Here is a 24,073-nt window from a genome sequence, read left to right as displayed (position 1 = left end):
CCCCAGTCATTCTGAAGGGTCTCCATTGGGCAGAAAAACCCTGACGTGTGAGGTTTGCACGCAAAATATGCAACACAGCTCTGTGTGTAACGGCAAAGCAACGAACACCAGGACGAGGGATAGATTTACGTGTCCAGTGGTTCACTACGTGGTGAGGCTTCCCGCACCAGCAGGAAAAACTCGAACCCAGCGTGGAGCAAAACCGCAGTTCGTGGTGTCGAGGTGAGTATAACACCACCCGTGTACAGGCTTCAGGCGTGGAAAGCGGTACCATTTGCTCACAGTGGCCCTCCGCAGGCCGCGTTGGGCACCCACCCCACATGCTAGACACCGTGCCCTGCACTCGGGAAGGGCCGATGGACAGAGGTCCTGGTGCAGCGGGCACCCTTCGGAGAAGAGACAGTGGCCAATAAATACAATCACCGAGGAAAATGCGGGGGGTCGGGGGGCCTGAGACGGCCACACCTGCTGCTGCAGGAGGGAGTGACTCGGAGAGGAGGGCTCGGTCACTGGTCACCAGAGGAGACGTCCCGCCCGCCCAGGGGGCGTGAGGTGGGGCCGCTCGGCCGTCTGGGAAGGAGCCCCTGGGCAGACCGGGGGTGGGCCTGGCACGCAGTGGGCGGCAGGAGGTCTTACCGGCGACGCCAGGGCCCCAGGGGAGCCCACATCAGAAGGGTCACTGAGGGGGTTGTAGGGCAGCAGGATGGGAGCCAGGAGGCCGGAAAGGCGGTTAGGATCCAGGGAGAAGTGACCGTGGTGTAGAGCTGGCGGTGAGACATGGTCACACCAACCTCATACCGTGCAGACACACAGCGGGTGCCCCCTAAACACCTTGACTTCAGCCCAGTGAGCCGGAGTTTGGACTTCTGGCCCCAGAATTGCACGAGAATAAATTGTGTTGTTTTAACCACAATACACAGTGGTACGTGTGAGGCTTAAGGGCTCTAAACCAGAGTCTCCGTCCGTGGAGGGTGTTGGGGGGGGCCTGGGCTGCGGGGAGGGGGAATCAGCAGATCCCGCTGAGAACAGGCCTCGAGGCTGCGGCATCTCCTCCCCCAGCCCACCTTCAACAGGAAAGGCTGAAGGAAACCAGAACACGTCGCCCCGAAGTATGTGCCTCTCTGACATAAAAATTATTTGGAGCTGAAGGAGCAGAAAAAGTCCCCCCTTCTGCCAAAAACAGGAAATAAATTCTCCTTTACCGAGACCGACTCTCACCAGGCAAACGACAGCCCAGCGGCATCTGCCGGCCTCACCCTGTGCCTTCCCTCCTGTACCCACTGCCCTTGGAAGCCGCACCTGCTCCCCTGCGTCCTGCCCTGTCTGTCCGAATCTGCTGCTTTCCCTGGAGACGCTCCCCAAGCTGTGTGATAAGCTGCTTTTCTCTTGTTACTCTGCCTTCTGTGTGGGGGTCTGAGCCGAGAGCTCAGAGGGTGGAGGGAACGTCACTCCTCTCCCCCATGAGGCCCCCCCAGTGGTGCCGTCCCCACTGTGGATGATCCTCCGGGGCCCAAACAGAAGCGATGACGGAAACCATGACCAGCAAAGAGCAGCAGCAGTAAGAAACACCTCTGCAAACTCACAGGAGACCCCCCCCCCCTACATCGCGCATCGCCCAGGAGGCTGTAGAAGACCATCCAGAAGGGAGCGGTCGTCGTGGAGGCGCCTATTCGCCCATTTGTCGGAATTGAAGGGTAATTCATAACATTTTCTGCCAGGAGGCAAGTCTGATTCGGTTGGCTGCTTTGAAAACCAGACCCGACTCTGCCAACCGGAGCCCAGTGTGTGTTGGGAAGGAGAGCCACACGGGGTCCAAGTGCTATGTCCACACTCGGCCCTGCCAGCCCGGCCGCGGCCCACCGAGGCTCAGGGGGTGACACTCAGTAGGGTCACCCAGCCGTGCGTGGCCGAGCTCACGCCTGCACCCCAAGGGCAGCTGGGTGGGCTGGGCCTGTGTGTCGTTCCAAAGTGCACTGAAAATATCCTTTAAAAATGTGCATGTGTTGCCAGAAATGATACCCTTTTCCAACTAATACGTTTACCGCAGGAGATTTTAGATGCCAACTGGAGCTGGGCAGGTTTGGGGGAATTCTTTCAGGGCTCCGTGAGCAGGGGATCGTGAGAAGCATGGCAGGCGTTAGTGTGCCCACCCCCCCCACACGAGCTCCCCCTGCCCAGGTGAGGAAACCGAGGTCCAGGAGGCTAATCGCCGTGACTAGGGCAGACCCGGGGCTCCTCCAAAGCCTGCATGTGGACCTGGCACGGACATCTTTAGAAGTCACCCCCAGACACCCCCGCCAGGAGGCCCAGCAGCACAAGCACAGCGTAGGAGGCACGGGTTCTGAGGCTGATGACACCGACCGACACCTGACCCCCCCGCGGTGGCCTGAGCACGCCTGCATCCGGCCCAACTCTGCAGTGAGCCATAGTCGGGGGTCAGGGTATTTGTAAAACGTAATTTAATTTAGCTCTTGCAAAGGCAATTATGAGACGATGAGGAAATCTGTCTTCTATTGGTCTGACGAGGGGCAGAGGGTCTGGACCAATTATTACTGACGTTAAGAAGATAATTGATTAAACCAGTTATGAACCCTCGTGCCAAGTTCCTTCCTGCTCAGTGTAATATGTTTGAAGTATCGTAAGTCCCCTGCCTCCACTTCCCTCACCGGAACTCAAGTCCCCACTCCCCCCCAGAAACAGCCGCATCCCCTCAGAGGGTCTCACCCAGAGGTCCTGAATGGACCTGGATTCACCCTTCAGATGGGCGGGGCAGGTGGAGATGGGGACAAGGCTGACACTGGTCGAACACCTATCAGCCGCCTCGCCCTGTGATCACCGCTGCTCATGTCTGCCTTAGTTAATCGGGACAATGTTCTACCCATTTCACAGATGAGGAAACTGAGGCACTGAGAATTTAAATAATTTTTCTGAAGTGAAGTAGCTGGTCAGTGGCTGAAATAAGATATGAACCAGGTCAGTGCGATATCAAGGCATAATCACATCCTCCAAGCGGGAAGGCATGTATTTACTTCACTACAGACATTTAATTTGATCTTTCCTTCGTGCAGGCAACAAGCATTTATTGAATTTCCTCTATATGCAAGATACTAGGAGAGCCATGAAGATAAGTCATACAGACCTGCCCTTTAAGAGCTTTAAACGTGAGAAGTAGGAGAAATAAAGCACACTACCAAGTTAGAAAGCAGATGGTAACAGTAGCATCGGTGGGAGCAGTCACCGTGCTAGAGAAGGGACAGGGGTCCCCAGGGACGCGACCCGGCCCCTGCGGAGATCCAGGCCTCCTCGGTGACCTGCTCGGTGACCTTGCCTTGCACCGGAACCCCCTAGGGGCCATTAATAATCCCGGGGCCTGGACATTCGAACCAGGGTCTCTGGAGGGAAACGAACGTCTGAGGTGCCCAGGTGGTCCGTGAGCAGCAGGAATGGGAAGCAGGCTTTCAGGCCGAGAGGATGCGGAGGGGGGAGGTGTGCACGGTGTTGTGTCCGGCTGCCTGCGCGGGGAGCTAAGTAGGGGGGGCAGGCTTTCAGGGGCCCAGGAGCAGGGCTGTCGGGAGGGCAAGAAATCACCGTGAATCCGAGGATTCTGCACTGTGGGGTCTCCCTGCATCCTCCTCATGCCCGGGGCGGGGAGGGACTCTTCCCAGCATGAGGTCCAGCGTGACCCCAGCTGCCCCTGGAGACCCGTCCAGCACGGAGGAGCTGACAGGAGGGGCTGGCTCGGCCCCCACACTGCGAGAAGAGGGACTCATCTTCCCACAGGCCGCATCAGCCTGGCGTCCTCACAGGCCCCGCACGGCACAGGTGCACACACACCTGGCTGGCCCCCTGCTCCCGTCTGGGCTCCACTCTGTCACAGTGGCAGGTGAGGGTGTGGGCACATCTGGCTGTCGGTCCTTACAGCCTGCCCCCGGGGGCCCCTGCCAAGCTCAGATGGCCTTTGGTGGCTGGCGGCCAAGGCTGGCCGGGTGCCGACCCACCTCCCCTCGCCCTCCGGTCACTGCCTCCCAGTTACCTGGCTTAGTCTTCGGAGAAAGCAGAGACGGGAAGTGCCCCAGGGATTTCCGCCCGTCCACCCTGCCCGGCCTCCCTCCTCCGAGGATGAATCTCACAGGCTCCAGCTGGAACAGGGGAGAGGAAGAGGAGTCTAGAACTTAGTTTCTTAAATTACGATCAGGGTGACATAAAAGTACATGACCAGCTGCCCAAGAAGGGAGGCTCAGCCCTCGATCCTGTGCAGGCGCGGGTGGTGGGCAGGGCGACCCTGGAGCTCACTCGGTGCTGTTATGAAACTGAATTCATCACGGCCCTTCTTTTGTTCCCTGCTTAGAACCACGTCCCGCTCACGGCAGGCGCCCAGGAACACCTTACGGATGGAGACTGAACAAGCATGGCCCCCACCCCTCTCAGCACCTGCTCCCACCCAGGCAGGGGCCCCTGCTGGACGCACCCCTCTCCACGGGGTCCTCCCGGCCTGGCCCCCTCGAGGGGACCCGGGTGGAGGACCCTTCCCCCCAGCCTGTGTGAGCAGATAGGGGTCAGCAGCCTCTGAAACCAGGACCACCCTAAAAAGAGAGGGATTAAAAGACCCCTAGGAACCATCCAGGAAGCTCCTTTGTCAGCCACAGGCCAGGCGGGGTCCAGATCCAGGGCCCCTGGGCCCCTGCGCAGGCAGGACCCCTGTCCATTGCGGGAGCGCGTGAGAGTCTGGCCCTGCGGTAACCGAATACCCTGTGATGAGCCGGGAATGAATAATGCAGACCGGAGGCCAGGGAGACTCAGGGCCCCGCCTGCCTGTGCCCGGCGAGGCGGCCAGCCAGACGGGAGATGTTCTCAGGGACACAAACGGTGTAAATTGCAAACACTCCTGGGGCTTCACGGGAGGCCTGTAACCGTGATCTCCCGGCCCCCATAGTGAGCCCAAGCAGGGAGGCTCACCTTTCCAGGCTCTCAGTCCCCATGGGAAGCGGGAAGCCCCCCCACCAGCTGACTCCCCGGTGAGGAGGAGGCGCATTCCGGGCCTTGGATTGGCAACCACAGCTTGCCTGCCGTCCCCTGGGACGTGCAAGCCATCGCCCTGAGAGTGGGGCCTTGCCCCTCACAGGCCTGGCCTAGCACCCGCGCCCTCACCAATTCTGGTGTGTCGGGGAAAGGCGGCGCCCTGAGCGTCCAGGACCCACAGGGCTGAGCAAGGATCTGGGGCTGGGAGCCCCCAGGCTGGCCGCCCCCGTCGTCACACCCCGAGGCCCTGGACCTTGATAAGCTTTCTCCCCTCGGCCCTTCGTCTTGGACGTAAGGAGCCTGAACCTGGAAAAGCAGTGTTCTACAGTCACTGCGGGACTGAGGTTTGGTTTCGACAAAATCAGATGAAGGCTTCTTACCTCCATTTGACATTGTCTGGGTAAAGCCTGGGAGCCTGTCTCACGTTTATTTTAATCCCACGGCCTCTCACTCTTCTTCTCTTAGCCAGCAAAATGCCTGTAACGTGGACGCTGTATTTTCACTTGGGGCCCACAGAGTGTGTCTGAACACTTGCAGGAGGGGCTGGGCCCACCGTGAAATTAGAGAAGGTGACCTGAGCCTTTGCTGAGCTGAGGTCGGGTGATGATATTTTGCAGTTATGTTTAGTTAGTTATTGTGTTGACCAGAATCAGCCCATATCGCTTGAATCACCCCAGAAAACCCATGGGGCTGCCTCTCCCAGGCTGCAGCTCCACTCAAACAAGTGGAAGAAAGGGGGTTTCTATGTATAGACAGCAGGGCCTGACGGGCTACCAGGAGCAGCAGAACGAAGCCACACGGGACCCGGCCGGACGGGGAGCAGGGCAGAGCTGCAGACCCAGGGGCCACAGGGCTGTGCCAGCAACTCTCTGAGTGTGGAGGGAGATGGGGACAAAGTGTGTGCGTGTGTGTGTGCACGAGTGTGCATGTGTGTGCGTGTGCATGAGTGCATTGTGTTGTGTACGTGTATGTGTGTTCACGAGTGCATGTGTGTGCGTGTGCATGAGTGCATCGTGTTGTGTACGTGTATGTGTGCATGTGTGTGTGCATGTGCATTGTGTGCATGTATGAGTGCATGTGTGTGCGCATGAGTGCACTGTGTGCATGTGTGTGCGTGTGCATGAGTGCATCGTGTTGTGTACGTGTATGTGTGCATGAGTGCGTGTGCATGTGCATGAGTGCATTGTGTGCATGTATGAGTGCATGTGTGTGTGCATGAGTGCACTGTGTGCATGTGTGCATGTGTGTGCGTGTGCATGAGTGCATCGTGTTGTGTACGTGTATGTGTGCATGAGTGCATGTGTGTGCGTGTGCATGAGTGCATTGTGTGCATGTATGAGTGCATGTGTGCATGAGTGTGCACGCATGAATGCACTGTGTGCATGTGTGCACGTGTGTTATGTACATGTATGTGTGTGTATCTATGTGTGTGTATTATATGTGTGTACATGTGTGCACGTGTCCGTATGCATCTGCACACATGTGTATGTGATTTTTTAAAAACATCTTTATTGGAATATAATTGCTTTACAATGGGGTGTTAGTTTCTGCTTTATAACAAAGTGAATCAGCTATACGTATACATATATCCCCATAGCCCCTCCCTGTTGCGTCTCCCTCCCACCCTCCCTGTCCCACCCCTCTAGGTGGTCACAAAGCACCGAGCTGATCTCCCTGTGCTATGCGCCTGCTTCCCACTAGCTACCTATTTTACATTTGGGAGTGTATATATGTCCAGGACTCTCTCTCACTTTGTCCCAGCTTACCCTGCCCCCTCCTTGTGTCCTCACGTCCATTCTCTATGTCTGCATCTTTATTCCCGTCCTGCCCCTAAGTTCGTCAGAACCATTTTTTTTAGATTCCATATATATGTGTTAGCATATGGTATTTGTTTTTCTCTTTCTGACTTATTTCACTCTGTATGACAGACTCTAGGTCCATCCACCTCATTACAAATAAACCCAATTTCGCTTCTTTTTATGGCTGAGTAATGTGTGTATGTGATTTTGAAGGAGAGCGTGCACCAGAACCATATCACAATCTAGAGGGTCTGCCGTGTTTTTAAACTTTTATTTTTACCCTTTTCTACTTGGATGGAAATTGCATTTTTTGTCTTTTACAAAGGAAAAGTCGCAGTGAAGGTGTTTGCAGATTCTCCATAAGGAAATATGCGCTTGTGGGGGGCCCACATCCTCACCACAGTTCACGTTGGAAAGCACCAGGATGGAAAAGTGGGATCTCCTCTGGCTCCTGGCATGGGGACGACGGCAAGGGCCAAGTGCCTGAGCCCAGCACCCCTCGGGGATCCCGAGGCTTGTGCTCGGAGGATGAACGGGCCCAGGGACGAAGGCTTCTCCACAGAGGGCCCCCAGCTCTGGCCTGCGGGAGCGCCCGGGCAGACCCGTTATCCAGCCTGGATGGTGTGTCCCTTGCCCAGGGGAGCTGGGGGACAGCTGGAGTGACAGCAAGACCCCTCAGAGTATGCCCGGTCAGGGGGTCTGCACCCGAGACGTCCCACAGCAGAGGCCCCCGAAGCCCCATGAAGAAACCCCACAATGAAGAGTCACCATAAGCACCAACCCAGCAGCTGGGAACTGCTCTGTGCACCCTCCGGCCTCCCGGCCTTGCCCCCAGGCCCCAAGGCTGCGACTGGACGGGAGGGTGGAGACGTCCCTCCAGCCCAGCTGGGGAAGACTGGAGTGACTGGAGTCGCAGTTCTCCCGGTGGGGCATCTTAAGTTAGTGCTTTGGTTGCTGCCTAAAGTGGCCGCAGGGCGCCTCTGGGTCGGGGGTGACCAGCGGGGCACCGGCGCATCCAGGCTCCTGCACCTGTGGGGCAGTGTCCGTTTCACAGTGTGGGCGTTGACAATTCCTTTGTTTCTATGTGAAAATTTAAGTTTCAAAGTGTTTTAAAATGAAAGTGAAGTGACTCCACGACTTTTGCTGCCTGTGTGTAACTACAGGAGGCTGGCTTGAGTTTTACTGGGGAGCGGGGGGCACCCCTGAGCAGACCGCAAGAGGGAGGCAGCGGAAGTCACACGTAACTCGCTTTTGTGATCATATCCCCACAGACCTGCTAGTTCATGGAATAACCACTCATTCGTAGGTTGAGTGTATCATCTGCAACAGCTATGCCAGATTTAGCCAAAAACGTTGAATAAGTTTTTAGCGTTAAGTATGTCCCACGTACGAAAAAAGTTACTTGTTGTTTATCTGAAATTCAACTGTATCGATGCCCCGTCTCCTCTGGCCGTCCAGGCATAAGATGAAGGCAGAGGGGTCCCCGCCGGGGTTGCTGGTTCCACAGGAGGGGCTACACCTCAGGCGCCGTGGGCCCCGGGCAGGCACTGGGACGGCGGCCAAAGGCCAGGCCACACCCACCCCCTGAGGTTTAAATCACTCTGCTCAGGGCCATGGGGACCTAGAGCAGATTAAATGGGTTTAGAAAGACCAGAAGTGGTGTGTCTTGCACCTGAATGTAGTGAGGTGAGATTTACAGCCATTAGATAATCCATGTGTCTCATCCTAGGGCACAAAACCGGCGTCAGAGCCGACACAGCGATTGATCCTGCCGACAGCCCGGCCTCCCTTGGCCATGGGTCCCCATTTCAGCCTCCCAGGCGATGCTCAAGTGGCAGTTTCAGGTCACAGACCAAAAGCACTGGACGGCTCTTCAGGGCCCTTCCAGGACATTGTGGCTGCAGTGCACAGGAGAGAGGGTCGTCCTGCAGGTTTATTCACCAGGAAAGGGGCCTTAATGCCCTCGGTGCACAAGGGACCCGAAGATACACTTGAAACATCCCCACCACCAAGCCGGCCTCTTACACCTGATGGCTGTCTGAGACCACGGCAGCCCGGGGCCAGCCCCCTGCAGTGGCTCCAGGCCAGCGGGGCCACTGGTCCCAGGCGGCTGAGCCGCAGCCTCCAAGGTCGTGCCCCTCAGGGTTACTCCTCTCCCGAGGCTGCTGGGGGAGCAGATAGCAGGGGTGCTAGCCACACTCAGCATGACACCCTGAGGGCAGAGGTGCTCAAGAAAGGGAGGGGACCGCTCCCGGCCGTCAGACAGCAAACCCCACGCAGCAAGACCAGCCCAAAGCTGGCCCCAGGAGGGAGACCAGGAGAGGGCCAGGCCTTGCAGGCCAAGAGGCAGAGTCGGGGTGGGAAGCAGGTGCCGGGTGGGGGGAGACAGCTGCTGGCCCGTCCTGTCTGCCGGGGGTGGGCAGCTTGTGTCCAGCTGTCATCAACTGGAGATGGCCTCGGGATGAGGAGAAGCCAAGGGGGGTGACTGCCGCGGTCAGCGTCACCCCCGGGCCCCGGCCGGCAAGGGGACCCCGCTGGAGACTCAGCACCGGCAGACGTGCAGATGGCATCCCTAACATGCAGGCGGGGACCAGCCCGGCCCCGGCAGTGACCCGATGGCTAGGGGTGGGGCCGGGAGCTGGGCGCTAAGGGAAACCGGGCCTGGCGCACAGTCCGGGCCTCTCAGTGGAGTCCGCAAGCCCACAGGCCGGGGTTTGCCGACCTGTGAACCAGCCCAGAGAAGGCAGGGCCCGCGAAGCTGCATCTGAGGTGCCAGGGAACCCGAACTGAGCCTTCACTCCCGCCGCCCAAGCCGCCGCCAGCTTGCACGTCCGCTCCGGGTCCTGGAGAGCCACGCGCGCTGGTGCCTTCCGTCCCGGGACCACTGGATCCTTTTTGAGTGAAAGGGTGCAAACGAGGTGGACTATCTACTGCTGGCACTCCTGACCCTGCGCGGGAGTTACTTGTTGTCCTGAGCGCCGGGCCACAGCCATGCAGCGGCCTGGCAGGAGGGGCTCAGCTGACCCACGAGGCGCTGCAGCTGGTCTAGGAAACCAGACACAGCCCCGACTTAGACGAGGGGGCCGCCTGCTGCACGGAGACCCCCTTCATGTCGTCGGGCATCTGCCCGTCAGGCCGCCACACGTTCAGGTCCCCGAAGACGCCCTTCTCGATCATCTCCTCCTGCCAGGGGACGGGGCAGGTGCCGGTGGCGAATTCCTGGAAGAATTCGGTGTCCTCTTTGTCAAAGGCCACACCCCTGACTGTGGAAAAGGCACCCACGTCCTGGATGTTCTTTGCATAGACAGTCCTGGAGTCTGGGACGAAGGGGGGGGTCAGCATCCCTGTGAGAGGACGGGAGACGCGGGGCGTGACGGGCCAGCCAGCGGAAGGAGGCGCCGCACTCAGCCAGCAGGGCCGCCGTTCCGCATGCGGCCCTGGCGGTGACGAGGAGAGTGACACCCGCCACAGGGCGCTGAGCCAGGCTGGAGGCTCAGAGTCCGGTCTGGACACACGTCGCCAGAACCCAGCCCCCATCTGCGCCCCTCCGCCCCGGCCAGAAGCCCCGTCATGAGGGTCGGCGGGCCCTTGGCTGCACGGCCCCCGACACCGCTGTGCCCACCGTCTCTGCGGACCCCCCAGCCCCAGTGCCGGCCTCCCCGTCTGCAGGTCTACACCTCAATCACAACACGCTCCGAACTGAACTCCCCGTGCCTTCACCCCATCCCTCCTCGGCACAGACCCTGTGGCCGTGGGACTCAATCCGGCTCCGGCTTCCCGGGTCCTGACCGCTCGCTCGGGCTGCCTGACCTCCCTGGGCCTGGGGCTGGTCTGGGCAGCTCTCCCTGGCGCCCGGCACCTTCAGATCAGCCGGGGCTGCCATTGCCCTGACCCTTCCCCACCAAAGAAACTTCTCCTACTGGGGCGTCGGGCCGTGAGGTCACAGGCTCGCACTTCCTGGGTGTGGGTTCTGGTGGGTGTGGCGGGTGCCACGCTTCTCTCCCGCAGACACGCGTGCACACACACACTCACACACACTAGCTTGCACGAGACACGACAGCAGACGCTGGTGGAACGAGCGACGGCTGGAGAAATCCCGCCTCGACTTGGATCCCGGGCTCCTTCAAGGAAACGCCTGACAGCGGCTTCAGAGCTTCAGCTCACAGGCGTTTCCCACACACCCCATCCAACCCTCGCCGCCTCCTCGGGTCCCCAGGAGACCCACCCCGTGAACATCCAGTCCTGGGCGCGCTGGGATGAGCAGGGAACAGGGACGGTGGTGTCATCGGGGGCAGAGGATGCTCCGGGGGGGGCGGGGGTCCACCCAGGCCGCCCGCCCCCTGACCTCACGCTAAGCTGCTGGACGCCAATGGGGCAGGGCAGCCAGCGAGGGTCGTCTAGGGGCCCCCAGCCTCAGCTCCCACACGCGGACAGTACCGGCCTCCAGCTGCCTCCAGTTGATGTCTCGGAAGAGGGGGCTGGCGCGGAGCCCATCACAGGAGCCGTCCCTGAAGCCCAGGCGCCTCTCGGGGTCCTTCTGCAGCAGCGCCTCGCAGAAGTCCTTGCTGGCCTGGCTGAACTTGTCGGGGTAGGTGACCACCTCCTCCAGGACCCGCTGCTTCAGCTCCTTGTTCTCCACCTGCACGGCGGACACAGCACCGTCAGCCCACGTCAGTCACACCCCGGCCAGGCCCACCCGCGTCACCCCAGCTGCCGCGGCAGCTCCGGACACAGCAGCTCCGGACACGGCAGCTCCGCGGGTCCGGCCGGCCCTGTTCTCAGGGGTGCCTGACGCCACCCTCCCGCGTGTTAGCACTTAAGGGCTCAGTATCACTGGTCAGGGCGTGAGACCCTGAAGGTGGACACCTTGCACTCCCACAACCATCGCCCCCCAGCTTGCCCGGCGAGGTGGCAGAGGTTCGCCAAGGGCGGACGCCCACAGGGTCCATGGAGCCTTAGTCCAGACCAGCTTTCCCGAGCATGACTTCCAGCCCACAAAATTCACTTCCAGTGGGTCCATCCCCAGGGAGCTCCCCGACAATCAGCCCGGAAGTCTCCAGCCCCACCTCAACCAAACGCTGCCCATTTCCTCTCCCTGTCGGTCAGATTTGCCCTTCCTGAAACGTCCTAAAACTTCACGGAAGTGGGATCATCCAGAGTCTCTCTTCCGGGGCCAGATTCTTTCATTCACAGTGGTGGGTTTGAGACCTGTCCGTGTCATGGGTGTACCCGAGGTTCCTTCCCATCGAACACAGGGACCTCGGGTGGACCACAGAATGGAGGAACCACAGATGCACTGAAGATGGACCCCAGAATGCATGACCCAGAGACAGGCCATAGCATGAAGGGGCCACGGATGGACCATGGAATGGAGGGACCATGGATGGACAGACCACGACGGTTCACTTTCTCATGAAAGCGCCTCCTGCTCATTTTCACCAGAAAACAGGGATCCTGTCAGGGCTGTGGGCTCAGCCAGGGCTCTGAGGTGGAGCTCCTATGGTGGCCTGAGGCCAACGTGGACCCCACACTGTGTTGCTTTACTCTGCTCTTCCGAGCTGAGGTCGGGGAGAGACCCGTTGCTGGAGTCGAAGGCAGAGGTGCAGACGCACAGAGCGACCCTACGCGTTAGTCAGCGGAGGGGTTCTCACTCTTGGGGGACTGGACACCGGACTGTCCCCACGACTATCTCAGGAAAGGAGCGGAGACTGGGCGAGGGCCCTCAGGGAGGTCCAGCAGCAGAAACTGATGGCTGTGACCTCCAGGCAGGCCGAGGGGCCGTGGGCATGGACGAGCGAGGGGCCACGTCTAAAGTACGGTTCACCCCAGGCCTCCCTCCTCAGCCCCTCACGTCTGCCCCACAGACAGCCTCAGCTCCGAGCAGAGTCAGCATGGGGTCCAGGGAAGAGGCTGCTTTGCTCCTTCTGTTGTGAACAGTGATGGCGGCTCTGAACGACACATATTTGTGGTTCTGCTGGGCTGGCAGAGCTCCCCGGGGAGACGCGGAGCCGCCCCGCGGACAGGAGGCGGGGGGCACGGGAGGCAGGGCCCCAGCACGACCACCCCCGTCGCCCGCTGCCCCCAGGACGTCCAGGGAAGCCGCCGTGCCTGGAGCGGGGCCTGCAGCTCAGCATCCGGGGAGGCGAGCGCGTTGGCCTCTGGGAAGGGCAGGGAGGCCGCCGGGGGTGAGCCACGCCCCCCAGAGCGAGCGCCGCTCGTGGGGGCGGGGCTGGGGGGGTCCAGGCTCCTCTCCTCCCGACACACCCCTTGGATCACGGAGACCCAGGAGATGAGGTCACCATGTGCACCATGAGAAGCCTAGTGCTCCCCGAAAATAAGGTCACCAGGTCAGCTGGGGGACACTGCTCCTGTGACCCCAACAAGGAGGGTCACCAGATCCTGCGGGGACACTGCTCCTATGACACACACACACACACACGCACCACACACACGGAGCTGATGCCAGCTCAGCTGCAGGGACACCGCTGGCCACCTCCTACCTTCTCTCCGCGGGCTCGGAAGGGGCCTCTGGCCGCGATCATCTCATACAGCGTGACCCCCAGGGAGAAGTAATCCACGGCAAAGTCGTACTCCTCACCCCGCAAGAGCTCCGGGGCCATGAAGCCTGCGACGGGAGCACAGCGCGACTCAGAGACCAGCACACGGGCACGTACCTCCCGTCTCCCCGGAACCCAGCAGGGTCCTCACGCCGGGACACGCGGAGCTGCCCCGCGCCCACCCACTAGGGAGCGCTCCCTCGGTGTGAGTGTCCCCTTGGGTACAGCCATCCCTGGTGGGAGCCCCCTCCACCCAGGGTGGGTCTCACCCCCACTGTGGTGCCCATGGCGGACAGAGCCAGTGTCTGAGACTCACACAGGACCTGTGGTCAGAGGCAGGCGCTCAGACCCGAAAGGGCACAAAAGGAGAGGCTGAAGCCCCGACGCTCCTAAGAGCGGTCCGGACGCCCAGTGGCCCGTGCGCTCCACTTCTGGGGAGTCGGGGCCACGTGCTGGGCCCTGCAGGCTGAAGGGGACATCCCCGAGAGCCAGCTCCGGCCTCCATCCCTTTGTGCCCCGTGCAGAGGCCAGCCCAGGGCGTGGGAAGGGTAGACGGGCAGCACCTGGGACCCGTGGTCCATTCCCCCGGGGCTGGGTAGGCCGTTGAGGCTAGGCGCCAGGGTGGCTTCTGTGCTCGGATGACTAGACATCCCCCCAAAGGCAAAGTTGAGCATGTCCTTTTGTCTCCAGCCCCGCCTGGCCTTCAGCGTTCACCTGCGTTCGTGGCAAGTTCCCAGGAGGGACATGGCTGGATAACACGGGCCACACTGCTGTGGCCACAGGACATTCTCCCGGAGGTTACAGGAGCCAAGTTCCAAAGAACCCCCTGGCCCTGAACACAGCCTCTTTTCAGGGATTACAGTGCTGGCCAGACGGCCCAGACTCTGGAGAAAGACACGTTCCACCAACCACAACTTCTCCATGAAAACGGGCCCGAGAGGAGGGCCCGCCGACCACAGAGACGCAACATCCCTGCAGCAAATAGCCCGCTGGCCCCTCCAGTCTGCTCCACCCGCTGGGACCCAATGACACGTCTGCTTCCCGGGGTCTCACATGGCGACGATGAATCTCCTTCGTGGGAAAGACGGCACGACCAGGCAGTGGGTGAGTGCACGCAGCCTCAGTCTAGGCGCCAGCTCCTCCTCGCCCCCACCCCCCAGCCCCGCGGTGCTGGCACAGCGTGTGCCCCTTTGGGTGGACTGCGGCTGAACCGGGGGCGGAGGCTCGGCTCTGGGGACCGGGGCCGGAGGGAGCAGGGGGGGCCAGGGGAGAGGGTACGGAGGGCTCCCCGAGCCTTCGCTGGACGCCCCACCTTCTAACTCACACCGACCCCAGCCTCCGCTGCCACTGCTTGAGGCCCCCGCGCCCGCCTGACCCCAAACGCACAGGTCAGCACAGCCCGCGGGCAGAGCCACGCCGTCCAGGGCTCAGAGCCGCTCGGTGGCCGCGGCAAAGCCTGGGCGCCCTCTAGCGGCCGGTGGGGCGCCGTGCAAGCAGGGCCGGTGACACCCCAGGTCCACCGACTCCAACCCTGGACCCGATCAGCCAGGAATAGGCGAGCGGCATTTCGCTCACACGCTCACGCCCTGGAGAGGAACCTCAGAGGATCCAGAAAATTCACGACAGGACCTCCTCCTAAATAAAGCCGCAGATAAGACAGACCCACCGTGGCAACAGGCACAACCCCAAAAGGAGCCCAAAGCGCAGGATGGGGGCTTCGGGGACAAAGCAAGACCCGAACGGCCCAAGTCCCAGGAACAGCTCTTTCTCCCCAAAGCCGGACAAACAGGGAAGAAGCAGATCTGCTAAGAAGTCCTACAGAAAACCCGGGCCATCAGGAGGGCAGAGTGCTCGGAGCGTCTGCTGCACTGTGTGTGAGCCTGAGCCTGGCTGTCACCCCAGGCCCCTGCGGTGAGCACCGACGCCCCACCCACCATCTCCCGCTCAGATGCCTCTTCTCTGCGCCCACCTGCCTGGGGGTGAGAGGAGATGAGGTGGGGACAGGAGGCGCCTTGCACACACATGCACACAGACACACACATGCACACGTGCACAGTCACACACACAGACACACGCACAGTCCAGGGGCCATCTCACAGCTGAGCACCTGCCAGGCCCTGTCCCACCCACCCTGCCTCTGTGCTGCTTCCCTCAGCGCAGACCCCCAGGCTCTGCCCGTGGCCGGCGCTGGGGAGCTTCCGTCACAGAGGGCACGCGTGGCAAGCAAGGAGTGATTGTTCAGGGGGTCGGGGGTCGTCCCTGCGTGGGTGCCAGTCCCCCAGTCTCACCCTGAGAGGGGAGGGATGAGGGAGCATCTTCCCAACAAGCCCCAGCCCTCACCGTGACGCCCATCCCAGGCCACGGGACCCCAGGACCCCGGGCCTCGTCCCCTTTGCTCCCACAGAGGCTGTGCCCTCCCCCCGGCCCTCAGGCCCTCACCTGGCGTCCCCGCGAAGCCCTTGGTCTTGGTCTGCCCTTCCCTCAGCTCCACGGCCAGCCCAAGGTCAGAAATTCGGATGTTGCCTGGAGAACAAACATGGGCTCAGGTCACACGCGGCTCTGCAAACAAAGGCCCCTGGGGTTCCTGGACACACGCACGGGCACAAGCATGGCGCACACACAGGGGCACAAGCGTGGCGCACACAAAGGGGCCGCCGCTCCCCGCTCAGACTGCGGAGGGACCGAGGGTCCCAGCAGCGCTCGCAGCTGGAATCTGGGGCATAATCCCCCTAAAGCCAGCCTCCTCGTGGCTCTGTTTTCCCCGAGCTCTGCAGCAATGGCCTTTGGGGCACCAGTGTGTCTGTCTGACCTGTGATGGGGAGGGAAGGGGGGCTCTAAAGGGACTTACGGGAGCCTCAATCTTGGGGAATATTTCCTGATGAGAATCCCAGTTTGACTCCTCACGAAGACAGCAAACAAAGGGATCGAGTGGGGACTCGGCCATAACCGTTAGCTGTTTACTAACAGTTCCACACACTCCGGCATCCTGGACTAACTCCCTGTTGCCCTGGGCGCCTAGTCATGTACCAGATTTCACCAAAGTCCATTAATAATCTCCACTCGGGGATAATGCCATGTGGTTGCCAAATAGCTGAACAAACAGTAAACAAACTTGAGGTGTGTCTTGGTGCCGTAAAACTGTAACGAGCATTTGTCAAAGCGGGTCCCTCCCCTCCCGATGTCCAGTCAGGCTACAGAGGTGAGCAGGGCGAGGGGAGGCCGCGAGGGGAGGCCGCCTCACCGTCGTCGTCCAGGAGCACGTTCTCGGGCTTGAGGTCTCGGTAGATGATGGCCCGCTGGTGCAGGTGCTCCAGGCCGCTGACGATCTGGGCCGTGTAGAAGATGGCACGCGGCTCCGGCAAGCCCGGATTCTCCTCGTCCACGTTGTAGATGTGGTACCTGGGGGCAGACCACATGGAGCCTGTGCTTCTCTGGCACAAACAGAAGCCACGTGCCCACGGAAGTAAAATCTCGGGAAAGCGTTGAGGCCTCCGAATCCCACGTTGTGTCGGCAAAGCATCCGTCATTTCAGCCTCGGCGTCTAGCCTTAGGGGCCCGCGGCAGAGCCTGGACCGCCGGCCGCTGGTGTCTGTGTCCTCACAGCCCCTCAGTACAGCTCTTACAGGGGAAAGGCAGGGCAGCTCTCCCCACCCCACCTCCCCTGCCCCGGCCCACGGGGAGGGAACAGGGAAACAGGCCTCAAAGCCACTTTACAGCCACCAGTGAAGGAGCCAGGCAGAGGGAGGCGAAGGCGGGCCGCGGGACCAGCCCAAGCCCCATCCAAAGTGAGCAGCTGACGCAGAGCCCAGGAGGCATGTGGGCCATTTCCCCAGAGACACACAGACTCCCCGGTGGGCCCCCGGAGGACTCCCCCCAGCCTCCCGGACTCTCCTACCTCCCGTTTCCCTGTCACGTTGTACAGAGACAAAAAACCTAACAAGCAAAGTATTTAAACTAGAGAACAACCAGAGAGAGGAGAGGCAGGCCAGTAATCTTGAAGCAAACAAGAGAGAAACCCTCACGTCGGCCGGAGCAACAGCATGAATGGCTTTTATGCTACGTGTACATTTTACTACAGTGGCCTGTAGTACAGTGCGGGGTAGTACACTGTGTGCGGTCCAGTATCACGCACAGTGTGCTATATGGTGCCGTGTAGTATAGGACGGGACAACGTAGCGCAGCCTGGTGCCGCGTGGTACACTGTAGTGCAGGGCAGTGCAGCATCGCTACAATGTAGTGTGTATGCTGCAGTGGAATATAGTGGCATGTACGGCATAGCGCAGTGTAACACAGCACAGCATCGCGGCCCAGCACCGCGCAGGGCGGGGTAGGCGAGCGAAGCGCCACGATCCCTCCGCTCTCCAGCTCGTGCTGTTTGCGCTTCCCAGACCCTGCGCTCCTCCTCCGCGAACTTGCACAGGTGGCTCAGTCAGGGCCTCAGAGCCTCACCTGGAAAATGGGGCCAACAAGCTCACCTGACAGAGTTTCGGTGCAGGTGAGCCCAGGCCCGAGAACGGAGGCGCAGCGACGGCCCCCTCGTGTGAGGGCCGTGTGAGTCGTCTAAGTGTCTCAGGTGTGTTAGCTAACCCTCCACAGCAACCTCGGGACACCAGTATTTCACCTCTGTCCCCATTTTACAGACCAGCATGCTGGGGCAAGAGCGGCCGTGTTCCCCAGCTGGCAAGTGGGTCTTTTCCCCTCTGAGAGCCAGTGATCCGACTTCTCCCGGGAGCCCAGGGCCGGGCCCTCAGGTCTCCGGCAAACCCAGGCCCCGTACGGCGACGACGCCCTCTGGCTCTCCCTGCGGCGGATGGCCAAGCCTCAGTTCCCGAAGTCGGCCACACGGTGCTTCCGCTCTGCCACCACCCCCAGAGCGCGTCGTGGAGGAAGTTTGTCTTCGTTTGCCATCCCTCTTAAAGCACGGCCCTCACCCCCTTGAGGCCCCTCCCACCCCTTTATCCGCCCGTCCAACTAGCACTCGATTCGCAGCTCCACACGCCCTGCTGCCCACCCTGCTCACCCCGCCGTCCGCATGAGCCCGAGGCCCACAGGACGGGCCCGTGACTAGAGAGCTTAGGCCTCCTGCCCCGGGGTTCCTGCGCTCCACTGGGACTGAGGACACATCGTTTCGAGGACCAGCAATCCGAAGACACAGAGGAGGACTCAGATGGGGACAGGGCTTCTTGCCTTTCTCACCACGTTCTCGGCACGTGGGAAGCAGCCCCACGGGGCCCCAGAGGAGCCGCTCTGCACACTCGGCCGCGGGAGTCCCCCCATCCTGCTCCCACGCCGGAGAGACAGGCGCGTACCTTATGTCGCCTCCATTCATGATGGTCATCACCAGACAGAGGTCGGTTTTGGTTTCGAAGGCATAGGCCAGAGACACGATGAACCTGCTGTGGACCTTGGCGAGAATCTTCTTCTCCACCATCGCGCCCTGGAAAACAGGGTAAGCGCCCAGGGTTGGGCGGGAAAGGAATAGCGCCCAAAACGGCCGAGTTCCACAAACCAGAAAATGTCACGATGAAACAGAATCAGGGTTGCCGGTATAGTTTAAAAGTGGCTGTACAGAGCAATTGCAAATAACTTAGAGACGTGCCTCACAGGCCCCGTTCCACAGAGACAAGGTAGGGCCTGGGAACCTGTCACGTGCAGAGGTCTTCGGGGTTCCTGGGCCGCCAGCAAGGGGGTTCCTGCCAACCAGCCTTAGAAATGCGGCTGAGGGTCCCGGCAGGTCCCCAGGCAGCCTGTCGGCACTGACCTTCCCTTCCAGCTCTTCCTGCTGCAATCCCAGCCCTTCTCTTCCCATCCGGGCCTCTGAACAGCACCTTTTTAAGCCACCCTGCATCCCTGTTCATTTTCTATATTTATTTTAAGGCCCCATGAAGTCCATTTAATGTGTTTTTGAAAGCTGTACTGGGTAAGAAGAAAGAGCCTTTTTCTTTTTTTTTTTTTTTTGCGGTACACGGGCCTCTCACTGTTGTGGCCTCTCCCATTGTGGAGCACAGGCTCCAGACACGCAGGCTCAGCGGCCATGGCTCACGGGCCCAGCCGCTCTGCAGCATGTGGGATCTTCCCGGACCGGGGCACGAACCCGTGTCCCCTGCATCGGCAGGCGGACTCTCAACCACTGCGCCACCAGGGAAGCCCGAAAGAGCCCTTTTGAAAGAGGAGTTCTTGATGATGAGAAGCCCTTTCTACCCACTGCGTGGGAAGATTTTAGGTGGATTTTACTTTGTAAAAGTTTGATAAGTTTCCTGAACTTGGGAGAAGAGAGGCTTAATACCCTAACAGTTGGATTCAAATTGCAGGTAGATGGCCCTGAGGGTAACTGCTGCCCCCAAAGGCCATCAGGCAGAGCACCATCGAGGGACCCCGGGGTGGGGTGCTCTGGGGTAGCTGCTGTTTGCCCCCAGCACGATCTGTTCTGTGCAGGGGGAACGGGAAGGAAGCCCACGCAGGCAGAACGCGCGGCTGGAGATTAAGCAGCTTTGGCTGATCCCGCCCGAACGGGGCCTGATGCCAGAGGGAGGGTGGGCGCCCCTCAGAGCAGCTGCTTCCACCCCCCCCAACCCCCAGCCCAGACAGCACTGCATGCGGGCACTTCGGGGCCTCCCCACACCAGCCCCGGGGAGACTCCCCGTGCAGCCTCCTCCCAGCACAAGCCAGGGAAAGTTCCAGAAAGTCAGAGTAAAGAATCTGGAGACGCCTCCCAGCAGCCTCCCTGACACGGGCCGCTCCACTGTGGCGCACCGGTGACAAGCCGAGAAGCGCGGTGCTGTGTGGCACAGGACCCACGCCAGCCACGCAGAGGCCACTCTGCAAGGGGGGACGCGGCGTTCCCCGCCGGCCCCGGGCACCGAGGCTGGTGGTTTCGAGCGGCTGGACAAGCCGAGCACCCGAGCACCACCGGCGCCGAGCCAGGGGCTTGGTCGCCAGGCAGACAGGCGGACTCGACGAGGGGCGCGGGTCACTGACCCCGCCCAGGGCCGCACGGCGGGAGCGCCCACCACGGGGTGAGCCGGCCAGGACGCCCAGCCCCTACCCGCTCCCCGGAGTGCCTCGGCGGCCCACCTTGTACCCCTTCCTCTTCTTCAGCCGCTTCTTGTTCAGCTTTTTGCACGCGTACATCTTCCCGGTGGCCTTCATCTGGCAGGCAGACACCTCCCCAAAGCCTCCCCGCCCCAGGACCCTGAAGTCCAGGAACCAGTCCTCGCCCACAGGCTGGGCCTCCAACCACTTCCACTGCAGGAAGCGCTGGAAGTACAGGCTGTCCAGGTACTGCTGGAAGGGGGCCTGGCTCAGGTGCTCCAGGGTGGCCCGCAGGAGGGGCTGAAAGAGCCCGTCCCCGGCCCCCGCCGGCCCCTCCCGGACCTGCGCCGCCATCTCCTTGTCCAGGAAGCCGCAGAAGAGCTTGGCCTGGGGGTCCAGGTACTTGGCACGGATGGCCTGGGCCTTCTGCGGCCGGAGGTCGTCATCGGCGGTGTCGTAGTCCTCGATGTCCCTCCAGAGCTCCAGGGCCGGCACGTGCTGCTCGTGGGCCTGCAGGAACTGCTGGAAGAGCCGCTTGCCGATGGGCTGCTCCGAGCACACGCTCTCGAAGCCCAGGTCCAGGCTCTCCCGGAGCGCCTCGCACTTGGACAGCGGGGGCAGCTTGAGCCGGGCCAGGTACTTCCTGTCCCGGGAGGTCGGGCCGCTGCTTGCGTCGAAGCTGGCTCGGGCCGCGATGAAAGCCGAGTTGGCCACCACCGTCTCCAGGGACCCGAAATCCATCCCGGCGCCGGCCTCCCTCCGCGTCCGGCTCCCACGTCCCAAGCCGGCCTCACCCACTGCCCTTGGCCTGTGGCCCGTTCCCGCCCTCTGGGGACAGGAGGATAGCTGGGCACCGGGAGCCCCAGGAAGCCCGCTGACACAGCTCAGGCGAAATCCCGGCCGGAGTGGAGGACGCACAGGGCGGGAGCGGGTGCCAGAAAAAGACAATCCCTAAGCCGCTCGCAGACGGATTAGACGGGCCACCCTGCCCGGCTCCTTCCCACGGGGAAGGACACGCCTGGCCCCAGGCCCAGCGCACAGGAGCCCCGAGCCTCCCCGTCTGGCCCGCTGGCCCAAGCAGAGGAGCTGGACCCTCCGCCTGTTTCCTGGTGGGGACACGGGGCCCAGGTGAAGGGAGGGGGCCCAGGAGAAACCTTAATTCACAAAGATGGCTGGTGTTTTCCCCACTATGTGTCATGGTTTTCTTTAGAAAACCCGCGAGTGAGAATAAAACCAGCTGATGATAGGAGTTTAGGACTAGGCTTTCTGGGCGTCCACGGGTGAGACCCCTGGCCAGGGGACTGGTCACTATGTGAGGACCAACATTTGCCCTGACCTGACACTGAGAGCAGCTGTGTCATGCTGGTGGGTCTGATGGCCTAAGGTAACCCCGGCCCTTGCCGAGGGATCAGCCCCCTGCCCTCACCTGGGCTGTGCTGGCTGGTGAAGGAGAAACGCCAAGAGAAAGGTTCAGGTGAAATTAGGACGGGGATGCAGGAGACCCGAGCTACACCCAGGCTGAGGTCCCACACAGAGAGAGGCACGAGAGAGAAGGGAACGAAGAGGCCAGGGACACACCAGGGGCACACCTGAGACACACCTGGGGGACACCTGAGGGACACCTCGGACACACCTGGGGCTCACCTGAGACTCACCGGGGGCACACCTAAGACACACCTGGGACATAGCCGGGGCACAGCTGGGACACAGCTGGAGGACACCTGGGACACAGCTGAGGCACACCTGGGGCACACCTGGGTATGGCCTTGTCTGCCTTGTTCTAGTACACAGTAGGTGCTTGGTACATGTATGGGAAAGAATGACAAGGAAGTGATGGGGGTTGGTTACAGTTTAGAGAGGAAGAGAAGAGCCACGGAAATGAAGAACACCCCAGCCAGAAGCGGCCAGGTGAGCAGCTCCACGCGGGGAGGAGGGGGTCGAGAGGGCAGTGAGAGTCTGCCAGTGGGTATGAGGAGACAGGCGGACTCTGTGTAGCAGCCGGAGAAGCAGAAACAAGAACTTGCAGCTGAGCAGGTGGGTTGGTGCGTCCAGCCTGGCACTTACTAGCAGGCGACCTTGAGCTGATCTCTTCAAACTCTTCCTGCCTTTTCTTTAACCCATCAGTGTTCAGACGAGTCAGCGGCTGTGGCTCCAACGTGTGTTGTGGACTGGAGCCCCTTCTACGCTGTCTCTCACCGTGTGTCCCCAGACAGCGCCTCCCAGCAGTACCGGGGACTCGAATCGCCTGGAGAAATAAAGATCTGCTTCAGTGGGCCTGGCACCCAGATCAGGAACCCCTGCGAGAGGCTGTGTCTGAGGACGGCAACTCCCACTGGATTAACGCTGAGCTGAGCTACGTCCTGGGGAAGTGGGAAGCGTTCAGATAAACAGTGTTAAACATGTTTCCGATCACGGGACTCAGAGATTGAGGAGTGAACTTGGCTCTCTAAGAGGGGTCAAGTATGCAGAGCTTCCCAAACTCATTTGGCCCTTTTTAAAAAGTTTTTATTTAGAGTAATTGTAGATTCATGTGCAGTTATAAGAAATAACCCCGAGACCCCTGCACCCCTCACCCAATCCCCCAGTGGTAGCATCTCCCCAAACTGTAGCTCGGGATCGCAGCGCGGATACTGATGCCAACACAGCAAACGCTCAGGATCCCCCGACACCACACGGTCCCCCTTTATAGACAGCCGCCTCCCTCCCACCCCAAACCCTGTCCTGAACCCTGGCAACCGCTAATCTGTTCTCGATTTCCATAAAGTTGTCATTTCAAGAATGTTTTATAAGTGGATTCACACAGTATGTCACTTTGGGGATTGGCTCTTTTCACTCAGCACGACGCCCTGGATTCATCCAGGCGGTTACACGTACCTGTAGGTTCACTGCTGAGTAGTATTCCATGGTGTGAATGGACCACGGTTGGTTTAACCATTCACTTGTTGAAGGACATCCAGGTTGATTCCAGTCTGGGCTATCATGAATAAAGCTGCTAAAAACATACAGATATTCGTGCAGATATAAATTTCAATTTCTCTGGGATTAAAGCCCAAGAGCATATTTGCTGATCGTATGGTATTTGCATGTTCAATTTTTTAAGAAGCTGGCAAACTGTTTTCCAGATGGCTCTGCCATTTTATATTCCCACCAGCAACATACGAGTGATCCAGTTTCTCAGCATCCTCACCAACACTTGGAGTTGTCACTATTTTTTATTTTAGCTCTTGTGATAGGTGGTACCCCATTGTGTTTTTAATTTGCATTTCCCTACTGGCTAATGATGTTGAACATTTTTCCTTGTGTTTGTCATCTGTGAATCCTCTTCAGTGAAATATCCCATTATGTCTTTTGACCATGTTCTAACTGGACTGCTTGCTTTTTTGCTGTTGAGTTGGAGGTCCAATTTTTCAATTTTCTCTTTTATGGATTGTGCTTCTGGTGTCAGGTCTAAGAACTCTCTGCCTAACCCTAGTTCTTGAAGATTTTCTCCCATGTAGTTTTCCAAAATTTTTATACTTTTACATTTAAATCCATGACCATTTTGAGGTAACTTTTTTGCAAGGTGTGAGTCTTAGGTCAGGGTTCATGGATGTCCAGTTGTTCCACCTCCATGTGTTGAAAAGGCCGTCTTTGCTTCATTGAATTTCTTTGGCACCTTTGTCAAAA

The 24,073-nt window shown here is 60.0% G+C and overlaps 1 protein-coding gene across 1 annotated transcript; it reads right to left on the bottom strand.

Annotated features, from left to right (window-relative positions):
* Nucleotides 1–9,863: 9,863 nt before the first annotated feature.
* On the bottom strand, nucleotides 9,864–21,148 carry GRK1 (G protein-coupled receptor kinase 1). The gene is made up of 7 exons (XM_060080142.1): nucleotides 20,450–21,148; nucleotides 18,685–18,812; nucleotides 16,617–16,774; nucleotides 15,815–15,898; nucleotides 13,319–13,443; nucleotides 11,256–11,457; nucleotides 9,864–10,162 (listed from the first exon to the last, which is right to left on the bottom strand). Exons 1-7 carry the CDS (start codon nucleotides 21,146–21,148, stop codon nucleotides 9,864–9,866), a joined length of 1,695 nt encoding a protein of 564 aa, XP_059936125.1.
* Between the last annotated feature and the right edge of the window lie 2,925 nt (nucleotides 21,149–24,073).

Source organism: Mesoplodon densirostris, chromosome 17 (assembly GCF_025265405.1).
Source record: "Mesoplodon densirostris isolate mMesDen1 chromosome 17, mMesDen1 primary haplotype, whole genome shotgun sequence".
Lineage (NCBI taxonomy): Eukaryota > Metazoa > Chordata > Mammalia > Artiodactyla > Ziphiidae > Mesoplodon > Mesoplodon densirostris.
The sequence above is the reverse complement of the archived record's forward strand: the minus strand, read 5'-3'. Positions and strand labels throughout refer to the sequence as shown.